This window comes from Ixodes scapularis, unplaced genomic scaffold (genome assembly GCF_016920785.2).
Source record: "Ixodes scapularis isolate PalLabHiFi unplaced genomic scaffold, ASM1692078v2 PGA_scaffold0__279_contigs__length_252992795, whole genome shotgun sequence".
Taxonomy (NCBI): Eukaryota; Metazoa; Arthropoda; class Arachnida; order Ixodida; family Ixodidae; genus Ixodes; species Ixodes scapularis.
The window spans coordinates 65,816,830-65,843,032 of NW_024609835.1; the positions used below are offsets into that span (position 1 = coordinate 65,816,830).

At 48.7% G+C, this 26,203-nt stretch overlaps 1 protein-coding gene and 1 long non-coding RNA gene across 2 annotated transcripts in view; one reads left to right on the plus strand and one right to left on the minus strand.

Annotated features, from left to right (window-relative positions):
- Positions 1-4,883: 4,883 nt before the first annotated feature.
- LOC120840080 overlaps positions 4,884-26,203 on the plus strand; it is a 30,499-nt gene continuing 9,179 nt past the window's right edge. The window contains exons 1-2 of the long non-coding RNA XR_005715469.1: positions 4,884-4,975; positions 9,677-9,855. This is a non-coding gene — a long non-coding RNA (uncharacterized LOC120840080). The remainder of the gene's footprint in view (positions 4,976-9,676; positions 9,856-26,203) is intronic.
- Positions 8,590-26,203, minus strand: part of LOC8033993 (lysM and putative peptidoglycan-binding domain-containing protein 1) — a 32,484-nt gene continuing 14,870 nt past the window's right edge. The window contains exon 3 of the mRNA XM_029980735.4: positions 8,590-10,149. Within this exon, the coding sequence (XP_029836595.2) occupies positions 9,969-10,149 (181 nt within the window). The 3' untranslated portion in view covers positions 8,590-9,968. The remainder of the gene's footprint in view (positions 10,150-26,203) is intronic.

Below are 26,203 nucleotides of genomic sequence, written 5' to 3' on the forward strand. Positions count from 1 at the left end.
GGGAAACACTATACTCCGTTTCACCTTATGTTGTACCGCAGACAAGGCTAGAAGCGTGAGCTCATAGCGTTGGGAGCTACTCTTAACGCACGAGAGCTTGTGCCGCCGAGATACGCCCTAGAGCAAGGAGCTCGCGCTTGTAGCATTTCCTGCGGTACATCATAAGGTGAAACAGAGTATAACAGTGACCTCGTAACAAAATAAAAAAAAAAGTCAAATTTCTTTAAAAAAAAAAAGTGGAGGGAAGGGGTTAGCGTTAGCGTTTCCCAGGGACCTGTGTGGCATATTTCCCAAGGGCCATGGTGGTTCCCTAAGTATCTACCAAATGGATCTTCCTTTAATTTTTACTGGGGTAGAAATTCCTGAACGATAAATGAACCACATGCTGCGTTCCTACGGAAGAGTGCATTCTTTGATGGCCAGAACAAATGGTCACAACAGACGACTCCGCCTCGGCGACTCACGTCGATCAGCTGGCCCTGGTCAGCTTAGCGGAGGCGCACCTTTCTTAGACCCGGAATAAAGTATGAACTCGGAGTCGGAAGCACACGTAAGCAATAAAGCATGGGGTCGCCTTATGTTGTGTACATGATCTGCACTTTAGATGCAGCTTTCAGTGTTGGATAACGTACATGGAGGTTGTGCACTTCAAGTAAAGTAGTAAGTGCACCGGGCGCAATGTACGGTACTTGAAGTAAAGTCCGATAAACACAATGCACTTTCAAAGTAAAGTACAAGTACTTTTTAACACAATTTTTCATGATGCCGTGGTAAACCCTTAAAAATTCTCAACAAGTTTCAATTCGGTTTCTAATGTGCTCTATAATAATACATTAGAAACTAGGGCTGGGCATTTGATCGATTAACTTACCGATTTATCGATAAAGGCTTTAATCGCGATTAATTTTTTACAGCAGAGCTGTTAAGGCCTAGTTTCCCCAGTTTCGTGTCCGATACCAAACAAATGTCGACACAAAACTCTGGATAGCTACCGCCACCTATGAGCGACGGCGGCAACCAGACAACCAATCTGGTTGCCGCCGTCGCTCATAGATGGCGGCTTCCTTTCCAGCCTTTCCGTCAAGGTGCGCGATGGTCCGGCGGTCGCCGTCGTGTACGTCCTCTCCCGCGACGCCCAAGAGAGAAATTGAAGCATCCATGATGGACGTCTTCGGCTGGGTCATGCTCGGTGACGTCACGCCAGGAGGGAAAGTGGTTCACTTCGCTTATGCTTGAGCGCTTCGGGCTTGCGTGTGTGAACGAACCTACGGCGCCCATATCGGACGTGTATAGACCTCGTCTTCACAAAGACGTACCTGCCGTCAGCGTACACCCTATGGCGTTGTATCACAGCGATCACAAGGCCATGGTCACTGTGGTTACGAAATAAATAACAACCCGGGATCGTTATATATATATATATATATATATATATATATATATATATATATATATATATATGTCTGATTCTTTAATCGCTCGAATAACCAATTACCCAATTACACATTAATTCTTACATTTAGAAATACTTCATTCCCACCATGGTACAGCTTCGCTGGTCTTCCTTCTTCACCAAAATGCAAAGGATGAGTTTTTTTTTTTTTTTTTAAACCGGTTAATCAGTAAATTTTGACAAACCAAAATGAAGTAAAAATTGAACGGTTTCACCACGCAGACCTCGACAAGTACACCTGTATGAAAAGCAAATTTTAGGTAAAATTGTAACCTAAAGTAAACTGTAGGGACGAGATTTGTAAGTTTAGGCAAATGCAGCAGGCTACACGTGTCCCGGACATTTCAACGCCGTGCGAGTATCCGTTTAGTTCAGCAGAGAATACTGTCTGTGAACAATCAAAGGATGTCGCTCTTGGCGGAGAATATGAAGAAACCTCTTCGCCTCATGCAGTTGAAGTAACAATTTGTGAGTGTGAATACTGTTCTCAACTACACATCGAGGTTGATTCATAATCGAAATTCTATATTACGCCATTCGTCAACAGACTCAGCAAATAAAAAAAAAATATTTTGGCGTTAAAAAAATATGGATAGAAATGAACAAGACCGATTAACCGATTAATTAATCGATTAAAGGGTGTCGATTAATTGGGTTAAAAATTTTAATCGAAGCCAGCCCTGCTAGAAACTCGATTGAAACTCATTGATAATTTTTGTAACGGTAGGCATCGCCCCAGGAGTAATCGGGGGCACATTAGTTGTTTTCGAAAATGGCGGCGAATATTGGATAAAGTGAAGTGGCCACAGAGAGGTTGTTGTTTTACTCTCGCTGACAAACTATTTAACAAAATCAACTTATAAGGCCCTTAGCTGTCATTACTTTACTCAGAGAGATGACCAGATGACGTCTCGAAAGATGGCAACGCGTTTTCTTATGACAATACCGCATTTTTTTCCCCTTCAAATTTGGGGAATGCATTTTGAAGTCGGGAGGTATACTTCCCTTAGAAAGTACCAGAAAAAAGAAATATTTGAAGTAAAGTACAAGTACATGCTCAGATAATGTTCTTCAAGTAAAGTACAAGTTCTCCGAGCCTACTTGAAGTAATACATTAAGTAAAAGTATTTCCTAACATTGGCAACTTTACGTAGGACAGCCAGCAAGCTGTTCATGAATTTTACCTATAGCTCTCTCTCTCCGGTGGAAACATTGCTAATGAATTAATAAGCAAATTTCAGCGTATTCAGGGTCAATGTCACCAAACATATTATCTAAGCAACATAAGCTGGAATTACAAATCGACCGTTCAAGCAGCTCCAAAAGCGCAAGTCACTGGGCCTTTTCCGTTTATGCAGAAGCTTGACGAACACCATGATGGTGCGCTTTTGACGCTGTCTGATTGGTCCCATCAGCGCGTAGCGTCGGCTGCGTCTGGACTTGATGGGACACTGACAGGGTATTTATGCTCGCCAAGGTTTTTATTTGTACATTACATGTGAAAGCCCAACTACCCAGAAAACAATTGGCGGCTCGAAATTCGTTTAATTTCCGTTAGAAAACCGCCGATCGAGAACTGGACAGGAGTCGCGCTCACTCTCTTCTCTGTGGTCACGTGCCGTTTCCTATGGTTTAGACACAACCACAATATATATATAATCAAAGTCATAGGTCATCGAAGACACACACATAATATTAAAATTAGAAAAAAAAAATGATACCCATGCTTTTGTGGCTTGGGGGGAAAAAAGTATCACAGCCACGTGACTTCCGCCACCTTTCTCCACAGGGTGTCTAAATAGTGGCCAAACTGTGCTACGATTTTGTGCAGCGTTGCCATTTTCGAACGTTGCCCCCAAGCAATGTGTTTCTTCGTTTAGTTTGCAAAAAGCGAACTTGAGGAAAAAGTAAAAAAAAAAAGAAAAAGGCTTAACTTCTGTGGAAACTCAGCAGCCACCGGTCTTCAAACAATAGGGCGCCGTTTGGCACGGAAGGACAAGAGATGGCGCAAGCGGTCGCTACGCCAACTGTGGCCATGGGTGGAGGCCTGAATTCACCACTACATGCAAGAAACCAAACTTCAAATGAAACAATCAATTTGACGCCGAGAGCCGGCGTCAAATAGCAGACGATATTTAAGACTCAAAAGCGGCGCGAGCTTTTTCAATGCCATTTGCCGATGCACGATTTTATCATCCTTACTAATAAAACACATTGAATGGACACATAATCGATAAAAAAGAAAAGAAATGTCAACCTTTCCACTCTGGTGAAGAAGGAAGACCAGCGAAGCTGTACCATGGCGGATTGAAGTATTTATAAATGTAAGGATTAAGGTGTGATTGGGTAATTGGTTATTTGAGCGATTAAAGAATCAGACATTATTAATGATCCGGAGTTGTTGTTTTTCTTTTTTTCGTAACCACAGTGACCATGGCCCTGTGATCGCTGCGGTACAGCGCCATAGGATGTACGCTGATGGCAGGCACGTTCTTCGTGAAGATGAGGTCTATACACGTCAGATGTGGGTGCCGTAGGTTCATTCCGTCGGAAGATGAATCGACATGCATGATGAATCACGCCAAAACAATGCATTGCGCTGAGATAGACTGCTTTGGTCTAAAAAAACTTTGGGGCTGTAGATCGATTGCATTGTACAGAAGATCGCTCTTCGATTAAATATCGTGACTACTTGGTTGCTTCAGGTTGATAGTGACGCAGGTAATCGAAGACTTGCGTATGATGCTAGACATGCAATAAATACACCAACTAACCAATCAATAAAACCGGAAACTAGCTCCAGAAATGTGATGGCGTGGCTCTCGTTTTCGTCACATGCAGGGATTCCTAAATACGAGACATTACGCTTAGCGGAGGCATTCTCGTGGATCCGCGAGCTGCATAGTCCTTCTGACAGTGCGCTTTCACACAGGACGGGCATGTTCCACAGAGAAGCACGCTTGCACGAAGCGGGATAATGGAAAGATACGTGGAAACAGTGTTGTACACGTTCCTCATAAAAAGGAACGAAAGCTCGTTTCTCGTTCCTTCTGATTTTTGGAACGCGTTCCCGTTACAAGTTACATCTGTGAAAAAGGAACTCGTTCCCGTTACAGTTTAAAAATGGAACGTATCGTTACATATGCGTTACATTTGTATTTTGCTAATTACTATATTTAGTTTCATCAAGCAGAGTTTTTTTTTTTATCTATCCCATTAGTAGTCAACATACGAGTTTGTATGTCGTTATGGAAGGGCAACAAGAGAAGAAAACAAGCGGAAGCAGGGTTTCATTTGTTGATATATTCGAGCTAAAAATTTCAGCTTTTAACCAGATTCATGTTTGTAGTGGACAATTCAGACGAGCCGAATGTACTTTTACCCAACATTGTACGAGCATTTTACAGAAACCTCACACATTACAATTGAGCGAAGTCCTATGTTTGAACTTAACAACAGTTTCTTCTCAATGCTGCTGTCCTCAAGACGAGCAAGTCGAGGAGAGGGTAGGGCTTTTGGAAGGTCAGTCTTAAAAACTAAAAATACTTCTTTGTAAGGTTCGCTTTGTTGATCATTTTGAAGGCGGGGGGGGGGGGGGGGGGTGCAAAAAAAAAATAATGTTTTTTTTTTTTGTTTTTGTGTGTGTGTATCTTTTAAGTTACAATGTTCGGGATACAAGGGTGCGTTCGATGTCTGGCAGTCTGCGATCTTATTGTAACTGTAGGTCTCGTTATGGAAGTTCACAAGTGGCTGTAGTCGGCCTTGGATTTCTGGGAGGATTCGTGGAACTAAAGAAAGTAGCTGAGCTTGAAATAACCCTCTTTCTTTGTCTTTTCCTACGACTAAAAGCCTTGCTTTTTGTAACGCAGTTTCGGGCACTCAAAAACGGATAAATGTCCACCAGCTCTCCTGCACCCGAAACTGTTAGCAAGCGAGGACCACACAAAATAATCCTCAAGATTAGTAGCCAAAAAAGTAACGAGATCCTGCACTTCGTAAAGATATTGTTTTTGTACTTTCAAAATTTCCCTGTTCGATGCAAAATAAGAATTACCCCACTGGACGAAAAAAAGGAACGCCATTACTCTTTCCGTTCCAGTAAAAATGTAACGCGTTCCCGTTCCAGTTCCAGCGATGCAAAATGGAACGGCGGCGTTCCTTCGTTCCTCCTAAAAGGAACGCGTTCCAGGAACGCCGTTCCTTACAACACTGCGTGGAAAGCACCCCCACCCTGTACGCTCGTTCATATATTTTTCGTGTAATGAGAACACCGGCATTGATAAACTACTTTCTAAAAAAATAATAAGGTGTCTGGCCAGTTTTTAGAGAAGCAAAATGTAAAGAATTCAAGACAACAAACGCTTGTGGGTTGGCAGCTCTGCTGCTTTCCTGCAGTGCGCTCTCGTGCCTGTAGAGAAACACCCTTTCCAGAGGCCAAAATCGGTGTCTGTAGCTCTTGTAGAAAAGTCGATTTCTCAATTTGAAGCTTGCGTTTACGTTAGCGACAGCTGTAATGCGAGCAGCGTCAATGAGGCGGTACACCTAAGTCAGTGCATTAATTCCTTAGCTCTTGGCGTTCGTACCTCGAACATTCTACAACGACTAACTTTTCCAGAAATTTCTTGTTTTCAATAGAAGACAGGACTTTAAAATTGTCAAATAGCGTTTGTGTGGGAAATGTATCTTTGCCAAATATTAATTTTAATTGCAACACTATCTAAACTATGACTAATATTTCCAGATAATATATTTTCTTGGTTTCAACAGAAGACAGCGCTTACTTTAAAATCGTCAACAGTGTTTGTGCGGGAAACGTCTTTTTCAAATATTATTTATAAATATTTGTACAGTTAGGTTGGTGCAGCCTTTCAAGATTATTCACTAGTTTTCAGAACGTGCCTAACTGCTGATACTAAAGATAAACTCGTCTTGGTACAGCAACAGATGCAATATCTTCAGTTTAATGTTCAATTACGTCCATTTTATATCACATCACTTTTTTGTTTATAAACGTGGGATTAGAACTTTCCGACACTAAACATCCGTCAGAACCATGCAGCCACATAAATTATCAATGTCCTAATAAAAAAAAAAAAAAAAAAAAAACACACTTTTGGGCAGCTTCAGCAAGTCTTCCTGAAAAACGTTTCCAAAATCTGCAGTCAGACCGTACTACTGAATTACTCATTGTAATAAAATTTACCCTCCCGGACAAGAACTGCAACAGTTGATCTGGGCTGCATTTCAGACAAGCGCCATTACCAATCGGTGTGTCAGAGTTCGGAGACTGGGGCCTTAACTGTGCTCCATCCCTAGTCTGGACCAGAGTTACTTAAAAACAGGAAGGTACACCAAAGACATGTGTCGAGCCGCACATATAGAAGTTTAAGTTTCATTCAAGTTACATATATACAAGGACATCGAGATAAATCCGGACTTTTTCCCGATTTCGTCTCTCAACAATACGGTGAAGCTATAACCGACCGTATTCCGCTTCTGTGGCCACGTGATTCGGCACCAGACCATCGCAGGATAAACAATTAGCGACTAGGTCAAAAATGAGCAGGGAGTACCACCGGAGGGCAGCAATACTTGAATCGCTTCGCGCCGGAAAGTCCCCTAAGCAAATCATTGCATGGTATGGCTACAAGAAGATACCAGTTTACAGCTTTGCCAAGACGTTCAGAGAATCTGTCAGCCAGGAAGACGTTACGCCAGACCGAGCAAAGCATAGAAAACGGTCGATATTCATTTTATCTTTGTTTTTGTGTGTTTTTCTGAATATGCTGCATTTTCCGGATTTATTTTATTTATTCTTTACATACTTTTTAATGTTTCTACAGCTTCTCAATTCCCTCTCAAAAGTAGCTTCTTTCAAAATCCCCAAATTAATGTTGACAGCCTCGATCACTCTTCATTCAACTGAAATTTCTTTCCAGCCCAGAACATTTTGAGTTTCGAGATCAGGTGGAAGTCTGAAGGAGCCAAATGGTGTTACGGAAGGGTTTCAAACTTTGTTTCTGTCAAGTTGTGCCGAGTGGTTGCACTTGAATAATCAGGCACATCGTTGAGGCGATACAGTTTCCTTGATCATTCTTGGGCTTCTTTCCTGAATCGCTCCTTTCAGCTTAATCAAAAGTAATATATAGTGTTGGTAAATAACAGTTTTTCTTTTTTCAAGATAATCCATTAGCAAGATTTCTTGGGGCATAGCAGAAAGAACAACTCATGTGGTTACCTTACCATCCGAATGATTTGTGTTTCCGTTCTTCAAAGTCAATTCACTGCGTCAAATTGATTGTTTCATCTGAAGTTTGGTTTCTGGCATGTAGTGGTGAATTCAGGCCTCACCCATGGTCACAAATCTTCTCTTGAAAATCATTGGCGTAAAATTCATTGGCTGAAACTCAATACTTTCTAACTATTGCCTGAGCTTTGGTCTGAAATGTGCTTTTGCTCCACATTGAGCAAAAGTGGCTCTAAGCTTTTTTAAACCCATTTTATTATGTAATATATGAACCACTCATTATGCGAGATTCTTACGGCTCCTTTGATTTCAGACTTATTTGACAAGCTGCAAAAACCATGTCATAAATTTTGCCTAGAATTTCTGGTGTGGTAGCTGTTTTTGGATGTCCTCAATGTTGTTCATTACTTGTGTGCATGCAGATTTGCTTAAATTCTGAGAACAAGAATCTCACGGTAAAAATTTAAGGTGACGAGTCCCCTGGAACAAAATCCAAGCTGAATTTAATTTCCGTTGCAGCTTTTCCCACTACATTTAAAAGTTTATGACCGCTCAAATTTTGCTTTTATTTATAGTTGAAAATGCACAAGGGTATTTAACTTGAAAGCTTATTAAAACCCGATTATTAGACAGATCAGTAAATCAATTCATATAAAAAAGTTGTCAACACAATGACACAAAGATATCCGTAGAAAAAAGCAAACCCTAGCGGCATTTCCAGAAACTTTTCAATCTAGCTTCAAGTTGTCTGCACTACTAAAGAAGTCCTTTCACCCGTCTTCGAACTAGCCTCTTATGGCACTGAAAACTGTAATGGGGTTCACTAAATTTTGCATTCTAAAACTAAGTTCTTGTTCTTAAAAGATGAAATATGAGGAGAAAACACCGATGAAGGAAAACATGCATTTATTAGTTTTCACATTATACCTAACAGTCGTAGCCCACTCTAAAGAGAGCAATGCCATGTTTTAAAAATAGAAACGGCATTTAAAAGACAACAGTCAAGTCTTTCTGTTGCTTCTTGCAGTCGAAGGATCAGCATTTTCAATAGCACACCAGTTTCTGTTCGGAGGCAGTCAAGAGTCTATGGTGGCATGCAACGCCAGCGCTTACGCTAGAAAAGACACCATCGTGCTGGTTGCATCACACACCTTCTGGGGTGACCCAATTTAGAGCAGAGTCATTAGCATCCGTTTTTTTTTTATCCCAAACATACAACTGGTTTATATAGTGTTACTTTTTCCATGAACACTCACTGGATAGGTTTTAGTTACGAAGGACATCTAATCATTCCATTTCTTGTGCAATTTCTCTATCTGTACTAACATTTGTTCCAGAATACAAAAGGTAAAGAGCTAGGTGGCAGATGCCGTAAGGATCATAAAAATGTTGCCTTTATTGCTACATTTACATCTCTCGTGCAATTAGCAATGATGCAAACTGAGTCGATATGCTTGCTGCCATATACGCGGAGGGCCGTGATAGGTGTGAAAAAAAAAAAACAACCTTGAAACCAACTTTGGCACTATGCAAACAATGACCCAAAGCAGTAGCTAGAGAGACAAATTAAAGCTCTACCAGGAATCCCAGCAAATAAAGAATGGAGTGTGAGTCACTGCTTTAGGATATTGTCGATATGGTGCAAAAGTTAGTTATGTATTCCTTGACATCTACTCATAATATCTTGGCATAAATAAGCACATCTTTGCCTCAGCTTGGGCTGAACAAAAACAAGTCACCCTATATTCTTCGATCACAAAAACTCGCGACACTAGACGTGGCTCACAACTCCTCGGCTGAGAATAACAAGATAAAAAAGATATGTAACAAAGATGAGTGGGCATCCTAAGCTGCTGGCCAACAAATCTTGCACAGGCACAAATTGCAAACTGGGGTTTGGATTCCAGGCTCCGGAGGAGTGACACCATTGCTCTGCGGGAGCGCACATTCAGTTTGTGGCCCGTCACCCTCCCTAGGAAGACTCCTCGCTGGGACACAGGCTGACCGGTCCCGGGGAGCCTCGCCAAAGGGGATCAACCAAGCGCAGACGCAACTTTGGGCACGTCTCCCGGCGACGACGAAGTACGGAGCGACGTTTGACCCGCTCCAGATTGCTGGCTCTCATGTACGGCAGTCACAGTTCAGAGCTAGACAGGTGAGACTTCTACGCTTGCTTGCATGCAGGCCACTGGGAGGAGTCGTCGGGCCACGTTCCACGGCATCCCATTGTGCGCCCCAAACGGTCGGTGATCGGGAAGCCCGGCACTGCTATAGCTGGAATATCTCTTCGTGGTCCCGCTCGTGCCTCTGAAGCGAGTGCTTCACTTTCCGGCTCATGACTACAGGGTGGGGCGCCAGGCTGGGGTCGCTCGACAGGTCGTTGGAGGACGGTCCTCCAGGTCGCAGCCGCTCTGTCCGGGGAGTTTGCCACGCATCCTCCCCTGGGTGCCTGCAAGCCGAGAACGTCCGTGAGTGTGCGGAGGCTGGAGGGGAGGAAGGGGGACGCAAGAGAGTGCCGTCTCCACTTGGGAACAAAAGAAAGGCATCTTCGCCTCCCACTCATGGTCTCATGTGCGGCAGCACTGAGGCACTGGCAAATTAAGCATTTCAATGCGCAATTAGAGGCGCGGTGCACACTTTTTCCTAGTTTGTGCAAATACCGCTTAGACTGAATCCCTGACATCTATAACTAGAATTCTGTGTTTGCAATATTTTTTTGTGTTTTTTTTCGATTTTGAGGGGTTTTTTTTTTCCTGTGTTTTTTGTGTAAATTGGATGTTATAACCAATTTACACAAAAAACACAAAATATGTGAGAAAATATCTCCCACCCCTGGTTGTCATAACCAATTTACACAAAAACACATTGAATTTGTTGAAAAAAATACCCCCACAAAAAAAAAACCCAAACACCAAAGAAAAGACCACTGAAAACACGAAACCCTATTTATAACCTAGGAAACACACGTTAGTTGTTCTCCCCATGCAATAGTAGTTGCAAAAAGAGTTGAAAAATAAGCGGTGTTTGCCCCCTCAACTTGCAGCCAGAACAAGCAGTCGCATGATCTCGATCCAATCATAGTATGCCACTAATTTTTATCACAGGTACACGGTATGGTTGGCCAAGCACAGGACATGCACCAAGTCCAAGACATTGTCAGGGTTTGGCCATTGTCATCATTGCAGAGACTGGACACACGTGCTCGTGCATTGTTCAAGTCCAATCTATGAGCTGCATTCAAATATGGTCACTGGAGGATACTGCGACCCTCCAGCTACGTCATCAAGTTTTGCGGTAAGATTGAAAAAAAACGCTTGCTTTTATCCTTCAAATACCACCACAACAAAGATGTGGTGGTATTTGAAAGTATTTCAACAAACTTGCGAGTATACTCAGGTCCCACCAGTGCCAGTAAGCTTGAGTAAAGTGAAAAACATTCCAACTTAAATGTTTTGCACATACCCACTGAAAAAGTCAAGAATTAAAACGAAAGAAACACACAAGAGGACGAAACAGACGACACAGCTTTCGACTTGCAACTACAGATTTACTGGGGCGGCTTGCCGCTCAGAGCTCGACTTGGGGAGGCGATGGGGAAAGGGGGGAGGGGGATGAGGGGAGGTGTAAGAAACACAGGGAGACTGTTGCGGGGGCGAACACAGCGGGCGGTCGGGAGTCTGGTCCACGGCGTGGTCTGGTCCGTGTCGCCTCTCTCGTAGATGACACCTCGCGTCGCTTCGTGCCGTCGGGGGCGCGGCGGAGAGCGGGCGGAGGGAGGGGGGGGGGGGGGTCATCGGAATTCCCCGGGGAAGGCGCAAGACGGACCGGAGCACCAGAGGGTCAGGCGAAAACAGAAGGCGAGAAGAAGTAAGAACAGAGGGTGGCTTTCCGGGGTTGTTTTTGTCTGCCACTGTTTTCCCAAACATTTAAGTTCTAGTGTCGCGTGTGCTGGGGGGCTCCCCTCCCTCGCAGGAAGCTAATCTCTCTCTCCGAGAGGGAAAGGGAAGGGCTGGAAAGGTTTGTTGTCGCTGACTTGATACTTACGGATTCTATTATTTCTCTTCCGAATCGAGATCGGTGTCCACCTATGATTTTTGTTTGGGTGAAATGGGGCGTGCAAGAGGAACATTTTTTTGCGTGGACAACAACCGGATGCACAAAATCTTCGGGCGGCCTCGTGATCTCCCTCGCGTGTTCACGGAGACGGTCGTTGATACATCGGCCCGTTTGACCGATGTACTCCGCTCCGCACGAAAGAGGGATCGTGTACACTTTCTCTCGCGCGCAGGGGCGGAAGCACTGGGCGTGTTTTTTAGTGCAGGAGGGCGGAGGTTCGGGATTGTTGACGCGCTTGCACATCCCACCCAATTGGAATTTGCAGGTGAAAAGGACCCTGGTGTCGAATTTGCGTGCAAGCGCACTCAAACGATGGGATGTGTTGTGCACGTAGGGAATGCAAGCAGGCCGGGAGGAGAAGGATCTGGGTGGGGAATTGCGGGAGCGGCTCCCGGACTGCACGATCAACTTTTTGATGTTGTTTGCAATCAGATCCGCGGGGTATCCTGCCCCCTGAAGCCTAGCCGTTTGGCGCGAGAGACTCTCCTTGATAAGGTGGGGACAGGACTTTTTACAGGAGGAGGAGAGAAGAGATTTGACGATGCCGGATTTTACTGTCTTCGAATGATGGCTAGCGAAAGGAAGGACAGGTTTTTGAGAGCGCTGTTGGAAGGACCAGCATAGGCCGTGGGAGGAAGGGGTGAGGCGGAGATCCAGAAATTGGAGCCCCTCCTGGCTAGCATCCTCTTTTGTGAAGGAAAGACCCCCAGCGTTGGCAGCGAAGGCATGCAGGACAGAGACGTCCGAGGTGGATGATGGGTGAACGACGAGGTAATCATCCACGAACCTGAATATCCTGCATCCAGAACCGGAGCGAGCAAGATCCTCCTGCACCGCACGATCCACGAAGAAGAGAAAGATCTCACTTAAGATCGGTGCGAGGCAGGAGCCAATGCACACTCCAGACCTCTGGATGAAGATCTCCCCCTCGTACTCGACGAGGGAGGATCTCAGGTAGAGCCGGAGGAGGTCGAGAAAGCCTCCGGTGGGTATTCCGGACGCGTTCTGAAAGCTCGTCACCCCATGCATCTCAATCGCCTCGGACACAGAGTTTAGAAGAATTTTGAGGTCGAGGTTGTAGTACATGTCCTCAATGTCCAGAGAGAACAGGTTGAGGTCATGATCGGCATGCTTCGTTGTAAGGTAATCAATTACCTCAAGAGAGTCTCTCACGCGGTAGGGGTGAGGAAGATCAATAGAGGAGAGATGCCTTTGAAGGTAGAGGGCGAGCGGCTTCTGCCAGCATCCCCTCTCGGAGACGATGCTGCGAAGGGGAATGTCTGGCTTGTGCGTCTTCGCCGAGAAGAAGATAGTCAGATACTGTTTGGAGGGAGAAGAGATCAAATTTTTTAGGGAGGGGAGGTTTAAAGAGGAGCAGAGAGACTTTGCCTCAGAGCGGAGGGCCCCCGACGGACGCTTCTTGAGGGGGACAAAGTTCTTTTTCAGGGCCAAGTCCGCTTTCTTGGAGAAGTCGCCCCGATCAATTACCACGAATCGACCCTCCTTGTCTGCCTCGAGCAGCACAAGGTCTGACTGGCGGAGCTCGCTTACCACGCGTGACACCCCCGAGCCAGCCGGTGTCGTCACGGCACCGTGGTGGCAGATGACTCCCGTCGCCGCCGCAACAAAGTCCTGTCGGTCGGGCTCCGTGATCCTTGCCGCAATCTCGTACACAGACGCCAGTTGGTCGACCCTCGACGACGGGGTGGGGGGCGCAAATTTGGGTCCTTTTGACAAGAGGGTGGTGGCCTCGGTCGAGAGGTTGGAGTCCGATAGGTTGATCGGAGGCTCCAGGGCCACAGCCCGTCGGGATGAGGCGCTCATCAGGACGCCGTGGAGCACGCGTCGCCACGACGACTCGAGGAGGCGCTCCGAAGAATCCCGCAGGAAGACGAATGCCGGGTTATTGGGGTAATTTGCGCCGAAGCAGCCGGTCATGAGAGGACGGAGCTCGGTGTTCATCACCTGGATTTCTTTGGAGATTTCTTTTCGTGTGATCTGCATGACCCTGTAACTTGACGACCAGCTGGAGGGCTCAAATCCCAGCAGGCGATGAACGGAAGGATGATTAATGTTCTTTCGTACGCAGACACCCAGAGCCCGAAGATGAAGGCGAAGGAAGCTCATCTTTGAGATGAAGACGGCAGCACGGAAAAAGGTTGAAGGGTCAAACTCCGAGTGACTCAGTCGCTTGGCAGCAGGACAAAACATGACATGAAGCTCGCAGTGGTGATAATTATAGACTTGAGCGTGTTGGTAATGTACATTGAATTAAAACGAAAGAAACACACAAGAGGACGAAACAGACGACACAGCTTTCGACTTGCAACTACAGATTTACTGGGGCGGCTCGCCGCTCAGAGCTCGACTTGGGGAGGCGATGGGGAAAGGGGGGAGGGGGATGAGGGGAGGTGTAAGAAACACAGGGAGACCGTTGCGGGGGCGAACACAGCGGGCGGTCGGGAGTCTGGTCCACGGCGTGGTCTGGTCCGTGTCGCCTCTCTCGTAGATGACACCTCGCGTCGCTTCGTGCCGTCGGGGGCGCGGCGGAGAGCGGGCGGAGGGGGGGGGGGGGGGGGGGTGGGGGTCATCGGAATTCCCCGGGGAAGGCGCAAGACGGACCGGAGCACCAGAGGGTCAGGCGAAAACAGAAGGCGAGAAGAAGTAAGAACAGAGGGTGGCTTTCCGGGGTTGTTTTTGTCTGCCACTGTTTTCCCAAACATTTAAGTTCTAGTGTCGCGTGTGCTGGGGGGCTCCCCTCCCTCGCAGGAAGCTAATCTCTCTCTCCGAGAGGGAAAGGGAAGGGCTGGAAAGGTTTGTTGTCGCTGACTTGATACTTACGGATTCTATTATTTCTCTTCCGAATCGAGATCGGTGTCCACCTATGATTTTTGTTTGGGTGAAATGGGGCGTGCAAGAGGAACATTTTTTTGCGTGGACAACAACCGGATGCACAAAATCTTCGGGCGGCCTCGTGATCTCCCTCGCGTGTTCACGGAGACGGTCGTTGATACATCGGCCCGTTTGACCGATGTACTCCGCTCCGCACGAAAGAGGGATCGTGTACACTTTCTCTCGCGCGCAGGGGCGGAAGCACTGGGCGTGTTTTTTAGTGCAGGAGGGCGGAGGTTCGGGATTGTTGACGCGCTTGCACATCCCACCCAATTGGAATTTGCAGGTGAAAAGGACCCTGGTGTCGAATTTGCGTGCAAGCGCACTCAAACGATGGGATGTGTTGTGCACGTAGGGAATGCAAGCAGGCCGGGAGGAGAAGGATCTGGGTGGGGAATTGCGGGAGCGGCTCCCGGACTGCACGATCAACTTTTTGATGTTGTTTGCAATCAGATCCGCGGGGTATCCTGCCCCCTGAAGCCTAGCCGTTTGGCGCGAGAGACTCTCCTTGATAAGGTGGGGACAGGACTTTTTACAGGAGGAGGAGAGAAGAGATTTGACGATGCCGGATTTTACTGTCTTCGAATGATGGCTAGCGAAAGGAAGGACAGGTTTTTGAGAGCGCTGTTGGAAGGACCAGCATAGGCCGTGGGAGGAAGGGGTGAGGCGGAGATCCAGAAATTGGAGCCCCTCCTGGCTAGCATCCTCTTTTGTGAAGGAAAGACCCCCAGCGTTGGCAGCGAAGGCATGCAGGACAGAGACGTCCGAGGTGGATGATGGGTGAACGACGAGGTAATCATCCACGAACCTGAATATCCTGCATCCAGAACCGGAGCGAGCAAGATCCTCCTGCACCGCACGATCCACGAAGAAGAGAAAGATCTCACTTAAGATCGGTGCGAGGCAGGAGCCAATGCACACTCCAGACCTCTGGATGAAGATCTCCCCCTCGTACTCGACGAGGGAGGATCTCAGGTAGAGCCGGAGGAGGTCGAGAAAGCCTCCGGTGGGTATTCCGGACGCGTTCTGAAAGCTCGTCACCCCATGCATCTCAATCGCCTCGGACACAGAGTTTAGAAGAATTTTGAGGTCGAGGTTGTAGTACATGTCCTCAATGTCCAGAGAGAACAGGTTGAGGTCATGATCGGCATGCTTCGTTGTAAGGTAATCAATTACCTCAAGAGAGTCTCTCACGCGGTAGGGGTGAGGAAGATCAATAGAGGAGAGATGCCTTTGAAGGTAGAGGGCGAGCGGCTTCTGCCAGCATCCCCTCTCGGAGACGATGCTGCGAAGGGGAATGTCTGGCTTGTGCGTCTTCGCCGAGAAGAAGATAGTCAGATACTGTTTGGAGGGAGAAGAGATCAAATTTTTTAGGGAGGGGAGGTTTAAAGAGGAGCAGAGAGACTTTGCCTCAGAGCGGAGGGCCCCCGACGGACGCTTCTTGAGGGGGACAAAGTTCTTTTTCAGGGCCAAGTCCGCTTTCTTGGAGAAGTCGCCCCGATCAATTACCACGAATCGACCCTCCTTGTCTGCCTCGAGCAGCACAAGGTCTGACTGGCGGAGCTCGCTTACCACGCGTGACACCCCCGAGCCAGCCGGTGTCGTCACGGCACCGTGGTGGCAGATGACTCCCGTCGCCGCCGCAACAAAGTCCTGTCGGTCGGGCTCCGTGATCCTTGCCGCAATCTCGTACACAGACGCCAGTTGGTCGACCCTCGACGACGGGGTGGGGGGCGCAAATTTGGGTCCTTTTGACAAGAGGGTGGTGGCCTCGGTCGAGAGGTTGGAGTCCGATAGGTTGATCGGAGGCTCCAGGGCCACAGCCCGTCGGGATGAGGCGCTCATCAGGACGCCGTGGAGCACGCGTCGCCACGACGACTCGAGGAGGCGCTCCGAAGAATCCCGCAGGAAGACGAATGCCGGGTTATTGGGGTAATTTGCGCCGAAGCAGCCGGTCATGAGAGGACGGAGCTCGGTGTTCATCACCTGGATTTCTTTGGAGATTTCTTTTCGTGTGATCTGCATGACCCTGTAACTTGACGACCAGCTGGAGGGCTCAAATCCCAGCAGGCGATGAACGGAAGGATGATTAATGTTCTTTCGTACGCAGACACCCAGAGCCCGAAGATGAAGGCGAAGGAAGCTCATCTTTGAGATGAAGACGGCAGCACGGAAAAAGGTTGAAGGGTCAAACTCCGAGTGACTCAGTCGCTTGGCAGCAGGACAAAACATGACATGAAGCTCGCAGTGGTGATAATTATAGACTTGAGCGTGTTGGTAATGTACATTGAATTAAAACGAAAGAAACACACAAGAGGACGAAACAGACGACACAGCTTTCGACTTGCAACTACAGATTTACTGGGGCGGCTCGCCGCTCAGAGCTCGACTTGGGGAGGCGATGGGGAAAGGGGGGAGGGGGATGAGGGGAGGTGTAAGAAACACAGGGAGACCGTTGCGGGGGGCGAACACAGCGGGCGGTCGGGAGTCTGGTCCACGGCGTGGTCTGGTCCGTGTCGCCTCTCTCGTAGATGACACCTCGCGTCGCTTCGTGCCGTCGGGGGGCGCGGCGGAGAGCGGGCGGAGGGGGGGGGGGGGGGGGGGGTGGGGGTCATCGGAATTCCCCGGGGAAGGCGCAAGACGGACCGGAGCACCAGAGGGTCAGGCGAAAACAGAAGGCGAGAAGAAGTAAGAACAGAGGGTGGCTTTCCGGGGTTGTTTTTGTCTGCCACTGTTTTCCCAAACATTTAAGTTCTAGTGTCGCGTGTGCTGGGGGGCTCCCCTCCCTCGCAGGAAGCTAATCTCTCTCTCCGAGAGGGAAAGGGAAGGGCTGGAAAGGTTTGTTGTCGCTGACTTGATACTTACGGATTCTATTATTTCTCTTCCGAATCGAGATCGGTGTCCACCTATGATTTTTGTTTGGGTGAAATGGGGCGTGCAAGAGGAACATTTTTTTGCGTGGACAACAACCGGATGCACAAAATCTTCGGGCGGCCTCGTGATCTCCCTCGCGTGTTCACGGAGACGGTCGTTGATACATCGGCCCGTTTGACCGATGTACTCCGCTCCGCACGAAAGAGGGATCGTGTACACTTTCTCTCGCGCGCAGGGGCGGAAGCACTGGGCGTGTTTTTTAGTGCAGGAGGGCGGAGGTTCGGGATTGTTGACGCGCTTGCACATCCCACCCAATTGGAATTTGCAGGTGAAAAGGACCCTGGTGTCGAATTTGCGTGCAAGCGCACTCAAACGATGGGATGTGTTGTGCACGTAGGGAATGCAAGCAGGCCGGGAGGAGAAGGATCTGGGTGGGGAATTGCGGGAGCGGCTCCCGGACTGCACGATCAACTTTTTGATGTTGTTTGCAATCAGATCCGCGGGGTATCCTGCCCCCTGAAGCCTAGCCGTTTGGCGCGAGAGACTCTCCTTGATAAGGTGGGGACAGGACTTTTTACAGGAGGAGGAGAGAAGAGATTTGACGATGCCGGATTTTACTGTCTTCGAATGATGGCTAGCGAAAGGAAGGACAGGCTTTTGAGAGCGCTGTTGGAAGGACCAGCATAGGCCGTGGGAGGAAGGGGTGAGGCGGAGATCCAGAAATTGGAGCCCCTCCTGGCTAGCATCCTCTTTTGTGAAGGAAAGACCCCCAGCGTTGGCAGCGAAGGCATGCAGGACAGAGACGTCCGAGGTGGATGATGGGTGAACGACGAGGTAATCATCCACGAACCTGAATATCCTGCATCCAGAACCGGAGCGAGCAAGATCCTCCTGCACCGCACGATCCACGAAGAAGAGAAAGATCTCACTTAAGATCGGTGCGAGGCAGGAGCCAATGCACACTCCAGACCTCTGGATGAAGATCTCCCCCTCGTACTCGACGAGGGAGGATCTCAGGTAGAGCCGGAGGAGGTCGAGAAAGCCTCCGGTGGGTATTCCGGACGCGTTCTGAAAGCTCGTCACCCCATGCATCTCAATCGCCTCGGACACAGAGTTTAGAAGAATTTTGAGGTCGAGGTTGTAGTACATGTCCTCAATGTCCAGAGAGAACAGGTTGAGGTCATGATCGGCATGCTTCGTTGTAAGGTAATCAATTACCTCAAGAGAGTCTCTCACGCGGTAGGGGTGAGGAAGATCAATAGAGGAGAGATGCCTTTGAAGGTAGAGGGCGAGCGGCTTCTGCCAGCATCCCCTCTCGGAGACGATGCTGCGAAGGGGAATGTCTGGCTTGTGCGTCTTCGCCGAGAAGAAGATAGTCAGATACTGTTTGGAGGGAGAAGAGATCAAATTTTTTAGGGAGGGGAGGTTTAAAGAGGAGCAGAGAGACTTTGCCTCAGAGCAGAGGGCCCCCGACGGACGCTTCTTGAGGGGGACAAAGTTCTTTTTCAGGGCCAAGTCCGCTTTCTTGGAGAAGTCGCCCCGATCAATTACCACGAATCGACCCTCCTTGTCTGCCTCGAGCAGCACAAGGTCTGACTGGCGGAGCTCGCTTACCACGCGTGACACCCCCGAGCCAGCCGGTGTCGTCACGGCACCGTGGTGGCAGACGACTCCCGTCGCCGCCGCAACAAAGTCCTGTCGGTCGGGCTCCGTGATCCTTGCCGCAATCTCGTACACAGACGCCAGTTGGTCGACCCTCGACGACGGGGTGGGGGGCGCAAATTTGGGTCCTTTTGACAAGAGGGTGGTGGCCTCGGTCGAGAGGTTGGAGTCCGATAGGTTGATCGGAGGCTCCAGGGCCACAGCCCGTCGGGATGAGGCGCTCATCAGGACGCCGTGGAGCACGCGTCGCCACGACGACTCGAGGAGGCGCTCCGAAGAATCCCGCAGGAAGACGAATGCCGGGTTATTGGGGTAATTTGCGCCGAAGCAGCCGGTCATGAGAGGACGGAGCTCGGTGTTCATCACCTGGATTTCTTTGGAGATTTCTTTTCGTGTGATCTGCATGACCCTGTAACTTGACGACCAGCTGGAGGGCTCAAATCCCAGCAGGCGATGAACGGAAGGATGATTAATGTTCTTTCGTACGCAGACACCCAGAGCCCGAAGATGAAGGCGAAGGAAGCTCATCTTTGAGATGAAGACGGCAGCACGGAAAAAGGTTGAAGGGTCAAACTCCGAGTGACTCAGTCGCTTGGCAGCAGGACAAAACATGACATGAAGCTCGCAGTGGTGATAATTATAGACTTGAGCGTGTTGGTAATGTACATTGAATTAAAACGAAAGAAACACACAAGAGGACGAAACAGACGACACAGCTTTCGACTTGCAACTACAGATTTACTGGGGCGGCTCGCCGCTCAGAGCTCGACTTGGGGAGGCGATGGGGAAAGGGGGGAGGGGGATGAGGGGAGGTGTAAGAAACACAGGGAGACCGTTGCGGGGGCGAACACAGCGGGCGGTCGGGAGTCTGGTCCACGGCGTGGTCTGGTCCGTGTCGCCTCTCTCGTAGATGACACCTCGCGTCGCTTCGTGCCGTCGGGGGCGCGGCGGAGAGCGGGCGGAGGGGGGGGGGGGGGGGGGGTGGGGGTCATCGGAATTCCCCGGGGAAGGCGCAAGACGGACCGGAGCACCAGAGGGTCAGGCGAAAACAGAAGGCGAGAAGAAGTAAGAACAGAGGGTGGCTTTCCGGGGTTGTTTTTGTCTGCCACTGTTTTCCCAAACATTTAAGTTCTAGTGTCGCGTGTGCTGGGGGGCTCCCCTCCCTCGCAGGAAGCTAATCTCTCTCTCCGAGAGGGAAAGGGAAGGGCTGGAAAGGTTTGTTGTCGCTGACTTGATACTTACGGATTCTATTATTTCTCTTCCGAATCGAGATCGGTGTCCACCTATGATTTTTGTTTGGGTGAAATGGGGCGTGCAAGAGGAACATTTTTTTGCGTGGACAACAACCGGATGCACAAAATCTTCGGGCGGCCTCGTGATCTCCCTCGCGTGTTCACGGAGACGGTCGTTGATACATCGGCCCGTTTGACCGATGTACTCCGCTCCGCACGAAAGAGGGATCGTGTACACTTTCTCTCGCGCGCAGGGGCGGAAGCACTGGGCGTGTTTTTTAGTGCAGGAGGGCGGAGGTTCGGGATTGTTGACGCGCTTGCACATCCCACCCAATTGGAATTTGCAGGTGAAAAGGACCCTGGTGTCGAATTTGCGTGCAAGCGCACTCAAACGATGGGATGTGTTGTGCACGTAGGGAATGCAAGCAGGCCGGGAGGAGAAGGATCTGGGTGGGGAATTGCGGGAGCGGCTCCCGGACTGCACGATCAACTTTTTGATGTTGTTTGCAATCAGATCCGCGGGGTATCCTGCCCCCTGAAGCCTAGCCGTTTGGCGCGAGAGACTCTCCTTGATAAGGTGGGGACAGGACTTTTTACAGGAGGAGGAGAGAAGAGATTTGACGATGCCGGATTTTACTGTCTTCGAATGATGGCTAGCGAAAGGAAGGACAGGTTTTTGAGAGCGCTGTTGGAAGGACCAGCATAGGCCGTGGGAGGAAGGGGTGAGGCGGAGATCCAGAAATTGGAGCCCCTCCTGGCTAGCATCCTCTTTTGTGAAGGAAAGACCCCCAGCGTTGGCAGCGAAGGCATGCAGGACAGAGACGTCCGAGGTGGATGATGGGTGAACGACGAGGTAATCATCCACGAACCTGAATATCCTGCATCCAGAACCGGAGCGAGCAAGATCCTCCTGCACCGCACGATCCACGAAGAAGAGAAAGATCTCACTTAAGATCGGTGCGAGGCAGGAGCCAATGCACACTCCAGACCTCTGGATGAAGATCTCCCCCTCGTACTCGACGAGGGAGGATCTCAGGTAGAGCCGGAGGAGGTCGAGAAAGCCTCCGGTGGGTATTCCGGACGCGTTCTGAAAGCTCGTCACCCCATGCATCTCAATCGCCTCGGACACAGAGTTTAGAAGAATTTTGAGGTCGAGGTTGTAGTACATGTCCTCAATGTCCAGAGAGAACAGGTTGAGGTCATGATCGGCATGCTTCGTTGTAAGGTAATCAATTACCTCGTCCACGCAAAAAAATGTTCCTCTTGCACGCCCCATTTCACCCAAACAAAAATCATAGGTGGACACCGATCTCGATTCGGAAGAGAAATAGTAGAATCCGTAAGTATCAAGTCAGCGACAACAAACCTTTCCAGCCCTTCCCTTTCCCTCTCGGAGAGAGAGATTAGCTTCCTGCGAGGGAGGGGAGCCCCCCAGCACACGCGACACTAGAACTTAAATGTTTGGGAAAACAGTGGCAGACAAAAACAACCCCGGAAAGCCACCCTCTGTTCTTACTTCTTCTCGCCTTCTGTTTTCGCCTGACCCTCTGGTGCTCCGGTCCGTCTTGCGCCTTCCCCGGGGAATTCCGATGACCCCCACCCCCCCCCCCCCCCTCCGCCCGCTCTCCGCCGCGCCCCCGACGGCACGAAGCGACGCGAGGTGTCATCTACGAGAGAGGCGACACGGACCAGACCACGCCGTGGACCAGACTCCCGACCGCCCGCTGTGTTCGCCCCCGCAACGGTCTCCCTGTGTTTCTTACACCTCCCCTCATCCCCCTCCCCCCTTTCCCCATCGCCTCCCCAAGTCGAGCTCTGAGCGGCGAGCCGCCCCAGTAAATCTGTAGTTGCAAGTCGAAAGCTGTGTCGTCTGTTTCGTCCTCTTGTGTGTTTCTTTCGTTTTAATTCAATGTACATTACCAACACGCTCAAGTCTATAAAAGTCAAGGTTTTTAATTTGATAGACAGCAACGACACTCACTAGAAAATTTCGCAACAACCTTCATCCTTAAAATCCTATAATGCATAGAATGCACTAATTGAGAGGAATCATTTAAATTTGTTTAAGATACATTAAATGTCCCGCGACATTAGGGTGCCGGATCATGGTGTCAAGTGACGCTGTGACGTCGCATAACATAGTGTCAGTGGCACCGGATGTCGCATGCCAATGTGTATGTGCGGACACATGAATAAATATATTTCTGGGAGTAGGAGCTTCCATTAGTTTGGCGTCTCCTCCAATTAACAAACCTTATAGGAAAACTAAAAAGACTTTAATACAGGAAAGTAAAATTACAAGTTACACGTTCAGGGAACGTACACTTGCGTGCCGCCATGTTTTCTGGATGGCCCTTTCTGCCCAATGTTCCTCCTTTCGTTTTCGGATTTAGCTAACACTCAGCCGTTTCTGGCAGCAAACTGTCCTCAGTTCGTCTGGTCTAGTTCCCAAGGTATGAAGGTCTTTTGGGCACACATGTGCTACGTCTCGGCACACTGTCTTCTTCGTTGTTACTTGATTGGTCGGACAGTTCTAAGCATCCCCCATTCCATATTTGGGCAAAACCAGCTGAACATACAAATATCAACCATCCATACAAATGAGAGGAGAAAATAAAATGCACAATCAACCACTCGACTATCAACTGTTTAATGAGAGCCTTCTTCCTCTTTGGCTAGCTTTGTTTGTTCCCTTTTTCTTCTTCGTTTGTTTCTGCATTCTGCATTTCCTGATAGTCTCCTTCTTCTGTGACTAGCTTATGCTTCCTCCTCGATTTTCTAATAGTTAAAAGTGCCGTTTTTTCTCTTTTGGATAGGAAGACTGATGGTGAACTAACGCACTCGTCTTTTTTAGATTAGAGATTAAAATTAGAGAATCGAGGAGGAAGCATAAGCTAGTCGAAGAAGACTATCATGAAATGCAGAATGCAGAAACAAACCAAGAAAAATAGAACAAACAAAGCTAGTCGAAGAGGACGAAGACTCATTAAACAGTTGGTAGTCCAGCGGTTGATTGTGCATTTTATTTTCTCCTCTCATTTATATGGATGGTTGACCACTGTATGTTCAGCTGGTTTCGCCCAAATATGTGTCACCAACTAGCTCAACTTTTCCCCTCCCACTCCATCTCTTCAGTTGGCTAATGTGGGCGGTTGCCGAGTAGACCCCTTCTTCCCATTCATCTTGGTCACTCTGTAGATGCCTGCTGGGAGTACTCCCGTCACAGTCAGGGGGCCTCTGAACTTCTGGGTTTTTGTTGGGACGGCAGTGTGCTCTGGAATGCAGCACATGACCGCTACGTCTCCATCGCTCGGCCTTTCCGCCACAAAGTGATGCTTGTCGAAGTCCTGCTTCGACTTTCCTTGCTGGCTCACTATGTCATCTTGAGCCGTCTCTTGAAGTTGCTCTGGACACATCCACTCATCATTCTATGTGTTTAGCCATCTGAGGACACTGTCCTGCATCCTTGGTTGATATCCATGCAAAAGCTTGAAGGGGCTAGTGTCTGTTTAGGCATTATATGCTCTGTTCAGGTAGCTCTCTACCTCCTGGATGTTCTGATCCCAGTCTTTGTGAGCCGGTTCCTTGATTGCAGCCATAATGCACGGTACCAGAGTTCGGTTCACTCGCTCTACTTGGCCATTAGCCCTTGGATGATATGCAGAGTTCAGTGTGTAAGCCACACCATTTTCCTGGCAGAAGGCCTCGAAGCCATGGGATGTGAAACAGGAACCACGATCCAAAATTACGCGTTCCTGTAGACCCCAAACTCAGCTATAAAACTCTACATGCACCGCAGTACATTTCTCGCCGAAGTGTCTCTCACAGTGTAGAGGCGTACGAACTTGGTCAGATTGTCCACCAGCACGAAGATCCACTGGCTTTTCTTGGAACTTCTGACAAGCGGCCCAACATGGTCCACATGTACAACTTGAAACGGTCTCTTCCCAGGCGGTATTGAGTGCAGAAGTCCAGGCTCCTTCCCTCGTGGTACCTTCGTGATCAAGACACTTGAAACACCTACAAATGTACTGGTGCACATAGCGCTTCATCCGAGGAAACCAATATGGTTTTGATTTTCGTCACAGTTCGATCTTGATAAAATGTCCCCGTAAGTCATGAAACTTGACACACAGTGTTTTATACATGCAATTAGGCATCACGAAAAGGACCGGTCCTCTTCCACAAAAAACAGCTTTCAATCTTTGAGTCGTAGGTTCTTGACCTTGACACCTTCCTCTTTGGTCCTTTCCTTGATTGGCCTCTCGAGGATTTGTGCGAGGTTAGCCATGTCCGCGTTAGATCGCTGGATGATCACAACTTGGTCTTCTAAACCTAAGATGAGGCAGACATCAACCCTGGTTTCGACAATCTCATTAAGGTGTATCCCGATGATCCTATGGGTTCACGACACAGGTAGTTCACATGTACCATTTTCTCACCTGCTCGGTGCTTCACCTTGAAGTCATACTTCAGTAGTAAGTCGAACCATGTTGCTATCTGTGGTTTAAGAGCCTTGTGTGCGTTTAGGTAAATGATCGCTTGACAATCTGTTACCAGCGTGAATGGAATGCCTAGGAGGAACGGAAAAAGTCTTTCCATGCTCCAGACTATTGCCATCAGCTCCCGTTTTCCTGCGCGGTAGTTCTTCTCGGCATCAGCGGAGCGCTTACTAACACAAAACACCACGCGCCAGCGTCCCGACTTGTTTTGCTGAAGAATCATTCCCACAAGTCCATGCTTACTTGTGTCTGTGTGTTCAGTTGGGGCCGAAGGGTCGTACTACAACAATGTCGGGGGCTCTGTTAGCTCATTTCAGATCTAGTCGCCTCCTGTTGCTCAACTCCCCATATGAACTTTGTGTCCTTCTTGGTCACACGAGAAAAAGGTCTGCTTTCAGGGCATAGTGGGGAATAAAACATATAAAAAATCCTGTCAGGCCCAGAAATCTCCTTACGCTGTGAACATAAGCTGGAGGGCTATCTCCCAGAATGGCTTGTTGCTTCACTTCACCAGGCTGCAGGTAGCCCTTCGCAATCTTAAAGCCTAAATAATCAAGTTTGTCACTTACAAATGCACACTTGGATAGTTTCACGGTTAGTCCAGCAGGTCGCAGAGCATCCAGGACTTGTTTGAGCTGAACCAGCAAGTCCTCCAAGTCCTTGGCTGGAATTAACATTCAGCATGTTACAATCAATGGGCTTTAGCCGAGGCACAGTCCTCACTGGAGTTAACTCTCCGTTAATTGAGAGCAGCTCAGCGTAAGCAGACAGACTCCCCTTGAGCAGCTGTTGGTCTTCGTCCTTGTCATTTAACACAGGTATCTCAACCCTTCCATGTTCAATGTGAAGTAGCATTCCCTTGTCGGTTCCACTAAGTATGATGAGACTTCCTTTACCCCTCTTACCGGTTTTACCATCACCCAACACACAGTACTTTTGGGCATACCATGGTTTCCTTGACACGCAGTGGTTCCTTGGAAGACTTCATCTTGGCAAGGTCGATGTTACAAAACTGTTGATCATCTCGGTAGCCAATACTGAGTTCATTTCCCATGCGCAAGTATGCAATGTGGTCTTGTTCCATCCAGGTCCTACTAATCAGCATGTCCACAGGCAAGGCACTGTCGTTGACGACAATCACCTCGACCTTGTGGCATACCACGTCGTCGATTTCTATGTCAACTTCCGAGGTTCCGATTGGCCACACTGTTGATCTGTCTGCGTT